The sequence below is a fragment of the Tuber melanosporum genome, assembly GCF_000151645.1.
Source record: "Tuber melanosporum whole genome shotgun sequence assembly, scaffold_4, strain Mel28".
Taxonomy (NCBI): Eukaryota; Fungi; Ascomycota; class Pezizomycetes; order Pezizales; family Tuberaceae; genus Tuber; species Tuber melanosporum.
In genome coordinates, this window is record NW_003299084.1 from 30,405 (window position 1) to 36,714 (window position 6,310).

The window sequence follows — 6,310 nt, forward strand, 5'->3', positions numbered from 1 at the left end:
TTTCTGGCGGGACACCTCCCTATGACAATTAATTCTCCCCTACTCGAGTAAAGTGGGAATACTGGCTCCGGAGGTAGACCCGTGCAATACCGGTACACAATTTTCACTCGGCCGGTACTGTATCGAACTCGAGTACTCGTACTTGTACCGTACAGTACTTTACAGTGCTGCACTGGCTCCTGCATCAATACAGGTAGAATAAAAACGCCAAGAATGTTTCGATCTAGTCCAGCCCTCGTCTGACCGATCGCGACAGGTTCGATGGAGGAGACGGACTGGTTACGAGTAGACGAGATGAGAATTCATGTATTTGCTTTTTTTTTTTTTTTTTTTTGGCAAAGGCGATTACAATGACGTTTGTTTTGTGCGGTATGGAAGATTTTCTTTTTTCTCTCTCCCACGATGATGATGGTCATGGTACAAGTACTTGTACAGTACGAGCACACTACAGGTATCGTTCGAACAAGTATCCAGGTTAATCTTCCCGCGTTGCCACAGGGGATTGATCACGGCTCGAGAATTACTCTAGGAGGAGAAGGGGTATCTGTCTTTGTTCTCACAACTGGGTTGGTTAGGCTGTGATGTTTGGATAGAGTTTTTTTCCCCGCAGGAGTGCTGCCGGTATCTAGTTGCTAAATAAGTTACCCATCAGGGGCACAGTACGAGTATCATACTGTACACCCGTGATGTCAGCCCCCTCGTTCGGGAGGTTCTAGACTGAAGTGTTTTCAAAGCTTCAGGAGTTTCCTACACTTGCGGGACGGCTAGAGGGCGGCAGACTATCATACTTCACGTGACGCAGGAGGGCTTCTCGAGAAAATTTTCGCTTATGATACGAGTCAGAAATAAATTTGCGACTCAGTCAGTATGATACTCAAGCACCAGTAATTTACTCCCCATGGTGAAGTTGTTATTGCCTACTCGAGTACTCTACTCCCCCCCCCCCAAGCGCCCCAACTCGAAAGCCGAGAACTTCAAAACCATCCATCATCCCAATGAGCGGGAACGTGGAGATCGCCATAGCGCCATTCGCCAACCCCATTTGCTTTGTCCACACTCTTGCTTTCTCTGGGCATCGCACTCTACTCGTACCATATTGAACCGTGCCCAGGCTATTGCGCAAAAATAGCACGGCTAACTACTCCTAACCACACCATGCTGCAGCACGTTAGGTTCACTCGTGCGCCCACACACAGGAGCTCCACGCGTGAGGTGGGAAATTTTCTTGTCAAAACCGGTCATGTGTTGGGGTTGCTTTGGCGCTTGAACGCTAGGGAACAACTCACGATGCTCTCTTCCGAGCGGAGCTTGCTTTCCACAGTACCTTTTACAGCACGGATGAGAAGGTACGGGGGCCCGAATTGGGGAGGCTTGTACGTAAGTGAATGCAGGTGGGGTTGGTCTAAGCGTGGTTTCCATCGTGGGCAAAAAGAGGGGTACGTTTGGGAAGGTTGGTAGGTATCGTGAGACTCTTTTCCTCCATTTTTATCTGAATTCTGGAGATGATGTGGTGGTGTTGTGTTGTGTGTTGTGTGTTGTGAGAGAGGGGGGTTAGATTGATGTATGATGCCGGTATTGCGAAAAGCATGGCAGGGAGGTGGGTAGAAATTACTGGCTGATTAATCACTATCCTCCCAACGGATGCGTGCTCTAGATTTGGAAGGGTGCGGAAACCGCACGTTCTCACCCTTTAGGGTTATTCCGGGACCGATACTCTACCGTACCGTACCTGTACTCGGGCAGTGCAAGCCAATCTCAGGTCCTCTCTCTCGCATGCCAGCAACGTTTTTTCATGCAGGCCAACAAAAACCTTTCACCCTCAGCTTTTATCTTGTGCCTCCAATATAGTAATTAGGAGTAATGGCAATCATACATTCAGAAGTATGATACTCGGGCATATCTGTTAAAAATCGACAAAACAAGGACCAGAGGGGTTGGGAGAATGGAGGTGAAGTGATCGTGATCTGGAACGCTCAACCATGTAGATAGACGTCTTAAATAAGGTATGTTGCACCAGGAGAAATACTTGTAACATGATACCGGTAATGCGGAGTAGGAGACCAATAGAGGGCGAACCAAGTGTAAAAAAAAATGTGTCGAGTGCAAGTAAGAAGAGGAGGATACGGTTTGTTCTGGCCTCGCAAAGTTTTGCCCCGGGTTTCACTGGATCCTGCCCCCCGTACTATCATAGAGTATGATATACCAGTACTCTCCTCTCTCCCTCGACATGCTGTACAACGAGTACAGTACTAGTATTGGTTCTCGGGCTGCGGATCCTAATTGGGGGTTTCTATATTTACTGTTTTCTGCCCAGGGGTATTTTATTGGTCTTTCCGATTTTGATGTACACACCCTGAGTACCGTACTCTCTGCTCTGCCGTGACTTATCTTACCGGGAATGCTTAATGCTCTACGAGTACCGCACTCGAGTAGAGTGTCGGCATGATATTGCCATGGATTGTATGCAAGCTGTACTCGAGAACTCGAGGAAAAACTCCTTCAGACGGTTTCCCCCTCCCATAGCAGGGAAGTGAAAAGGTGGAAAGTGAAATAAATAATCACGAGATTCTTGTTTCCTTAGAATCGAAGTGGGCAAGGGCGCATCTGAGTTGTTTTTTTTTTCCTTGTTCTTTTCCCTTTCCATTTTCCTTTTCACTCTTCCCTTCCCACCCATTACTCATCCCTTCCAGCCCTGAGTACCCACCCCTGTCTCGCCGGCCAAGTTACTTGTATTGTAGTTTCCTAGAGTTTGCAGAAAAACTCGTTGGACAAAAGGTTGTGAATCCAATTTTTTTTTCTTTCTTTTTTTCTCAGAGCTCTCCGTTGTCTAATTAACACTTGGCAAGCCACTGAGCGCGTGAATTCACGGTATATCTGATTCTTCGGGGCGAATATTTCGGTACGGGCCCTGGTGGATGTTGTGTGATCAAGCTCCCGCAAAAAAAAAAGAAAAAGAAAAAAAAAAACATGGGGGGCTGTTGGCCCTTTTCGCAACCTTTGGGAAAGCTAGAACGCCATCACCCTTCCTCATTCCTTCCGAGGCAGCAAAAAGAGAGCCCATCGTTCCTGACACTCAGCCTTTCCACGAACCCTCTTTTCTCTCTCTCCCTCGATTTTGTGGGGAAGCCGTGCGTTATGCCGCAGCAAACTGGAGCACACACTCCTAGACAGGGATTATGTGACTTATGGTCCAAACGGAACGCACCCACCATAATGGCTGTTTTCTTTTTTCCCCGTCTTCACCTCTCCCATGCAAATGAGCGAAGGCAAAGGTGGCATCCAGTTCCGGAAGAATTATAAATGCCAAGTTGGATGGAGAGGTATTATGTCATTCTCACCATGGTTGACGATTTTTTCAACATCATCCTTTGGTTCCCTGTTGGAAGCGAATGGAAGGGAGAACTGAAGCGGAATCTAATCTATGGAAGAAAGGGAGAAAAGCCAGTCGGACCAGCATAGGCTGGAGTGGAAAGACGGACAAGGCGCGGTAGGGTACCTGCACTGTACGAGTACGGTACTCGAGCACGGTACCGGTACAGTACAACCGGTGAAAAGATCACCCATTGGCCCCTTTCGCCCACCATGACAGGGTCTAAACTCCACTCGACGACCTCGCATCAGACCCATCGTGGCGAGAACCAGACCGTAACCTACGACACAACTCCTAGCTTCTTGCACTGTACCTTAAGGGATTGCCAAAGTGCGGACAAGACGAGTCAGGAGGGCGGATAGCAGGCCCCCTGTCTGCCCCGGACGACGGCTCTCACTCTCGCCTAGGCCCGCCGTTAGGGGTAACGCTTTAGTCAAGCTCAACAAAAATGCATGCCATCATTACCGACCCTTTAACTTACCCTTGGCTCGCCTTTTTTTTTTCTGCCTTGCCCTGTCTTCCACGGCAAGTTACTGTGGATGGTTTGGGGTGGTGGGCACTATAGCGTGCTAATTACGTTTTTGCAGGAACGCATCGTGACTTACGGAGTAAAGATTCGTCGACTCGTCGGTCATAAGTCCAATGCACCGTGCTAGGGGGAAAGTTGGTAGGGAGGAAAGGGAGGGACTTGTGGCTTGTGGTAGCTAGCTATAAAACCCCCAAGCATCCCATAGGAGGACTGCTTACTTTGATTAAGCTCGATTATCTCTCCACATACCAACCTATTCATACTTTCTCATACTGCTCTTCTACACCCCATGCATCGATAGATATCCACGCCGTAATGCCATCAATCGAAGATCTCCCCTTCGAGATACTCTCGGACATTCTCTCCATCGCAGCCCAGTTAAACTCCACCGACACCCCCAGCTATACTTATGGCCTTACGCAGGCGCAGAGGACTTTGCAGAGGACGCAGACACAGATATACCTCCGTGGACGAACAACCCCAGATGTGCTGCGTTGGCACCTGGTCAACAGCTTCCGCCTTGTGAATTCAAGATGGCACGAGTGGGCGTTGGGATATGCCATGAGGGAGATATACGTCCGGAAGTGGAGGGGTGGTGAACGGTATGATACCCGATCTTAACCTGCCGTCAACCACAAATAACTCACTAATCATCGTAATAGCTGGCTATACAAAAGTACCGAAGAGCAAACCCGAAGTTCTGCCGCCGCCGGTGTATTCCCGGTAGTCTATCAACACCCGTACTCTTCCGTCAAGTCCACCATATCCCTCCTCCGCGACTACCCGCACATCGCGCAGCACGTCCGCAGAGTCTGGTTCAATGGGATCTATCATTTCGACACGAGTAGATACATATTCGATATACTCGGAAATTGTACCGGCCTACACACAGCCGCGATTCCATGGACTTCCTTGCGTTACGGGACGGAGGAGGACTGGAAGAACTTGATGTCGTTTCCTCAATTGACGAGTATCGAGTTCTTGGCGGTGGATCTGGAGGACTCGCTTGTTTCTGCTGAGGTTAACCGCACAGATAATAACATCCTTTTGTCGCTGGACTTCTCACGGATCACAAGGTTAAAGATATTCGGGGACTCGAACCTTTTGCCCATTACCGACGACGACCTAATCACTATTTCCCGTACCGCGACGTCCCTACAGGAAATCCACATTACTAGCTCTACCTCAATCACTATCAAGGGCCTTGCAGCGTTGGTCTCAGCGTCGCGCACATCCCTAAAGCTCCTGGAATACAAACCCCTGTCTGACTCGGGCTTCACTCACCCTTCCTCCGTCGAATCCCACCCGCAAATCCACATTTGCACACTTTTATCTTCCTGCCCCAAACTCGAAGACCTGGCCATTACTCTCCCAACCGCGTGTCCGGAACTGTTCTCGCGTCACTCTGTCGCCTGGCACGAAACGGTCCGTCTGCGCATCGCCGGAAGCGGCGTATGTCGTTTCTCAACGGTCGACGAGAACATTGCGGAGTTCAGTAAGCTTCTTGAAGGCGCACGGGAGCTTCTCGGCGTGAAGAGGGATCTTGGCGTAGAAATTTCCGTGGGGAAGTTTCTATTCGACACAAAGACTCGCCTAGTTCACGGGAATTATAAAAGTGCAAAGGTGGTTAGCGAGATGGGGTGGGGACCCGTGGAGCATGTCTCGCTCAAGGGACCGTATGGTGCTACGGGGTTGTATGGGGATGACGATGTCAAGGGGGAGTGGAGCGCCATTTCCGAAGAGGAGTTTTGGGAGGGGATGAGGTGGGGATTTGTCAAGTTCGATAGCTAATCTAGTCTGAGCCCGTCTGTATGGGTAGGAAAAGAGATGCTGATTACAATTGGAATTGGAAACGGAACTGGAAAAAGTGGGCATCTTTGTTACTTTTTTGCTATTATGCCGGATTATCATTGTCTGCTGCGGCGTTTGGTAGCCATCGTGGTCTCCCCTGTTTTTCTGTCTGTAGAATTAATTATTTAGTGCACAACCTCGCACTAGGAGCTTTTCTTCTTTCACAAGCGCCTCATGGAACGAGGGGACAAGTCTTGAATGAAGTTTCCCTTTTTGTATACTAGTATCATACCGGTGCTCTCTAGGGTGTGTAATGAAATGACAAATGCAACGATCCGGAGGATCTGGCCATGTGTTGCACCTCCTGCTCTCTCCCCTCCTGCCTGTTAATACGAGTAGTGAAGCCACCGGGAAGGCCCAGTAGAACAAGTAGAAGAAGGGGAAAACGAAAAGGCCAAAAATAAGCCAAGAGATAATCCCCACCCGGCAAAAAAAATATAAAAGAAAAAAAGCTTCCTGTGAGATCACCATCACACATTACCCGGGGGCAAATTGTTTTCCAATTCCCGTCATTATCCCAAGAAGCCTTACCAGCACTATAGAAGAAAAAACTCCCTCGC

At 49.0% G+C, this 6,310-nt stretch overlaps 1 protein-coding gene; it reads left to right on the forward strand.

Annotated features, from left to right (window-relative positions):
• The first annotated feature begins 3,407 nt into the window (after window positions 1-3,407).
• GSTUM_00007815001 (uncharacterized protein) lies at window positions 3,408-6,057 on the forward strand. XM_002839693.2 has 3 exons: window positions 3,408-4,070; window positions 4,128-4,501; window positions 4,562-6,057. The coding sequence occupies exons 2-3, from the start codon at window positions 4,215-4,217 to the stop codon at window positions 5,688-5,690; spliced, it is 1,416 nt and encodes a 471-aa protein (XP_002839739.1). The 5' UTR covers window positions 3,408-4,070; window positions 4,128-4,214; the 3' UTR covers window positions 5,691-6,057.
• The last annotated feature ends 253 nt before the right edge of the window (window positions 6,058-6,310 follow it).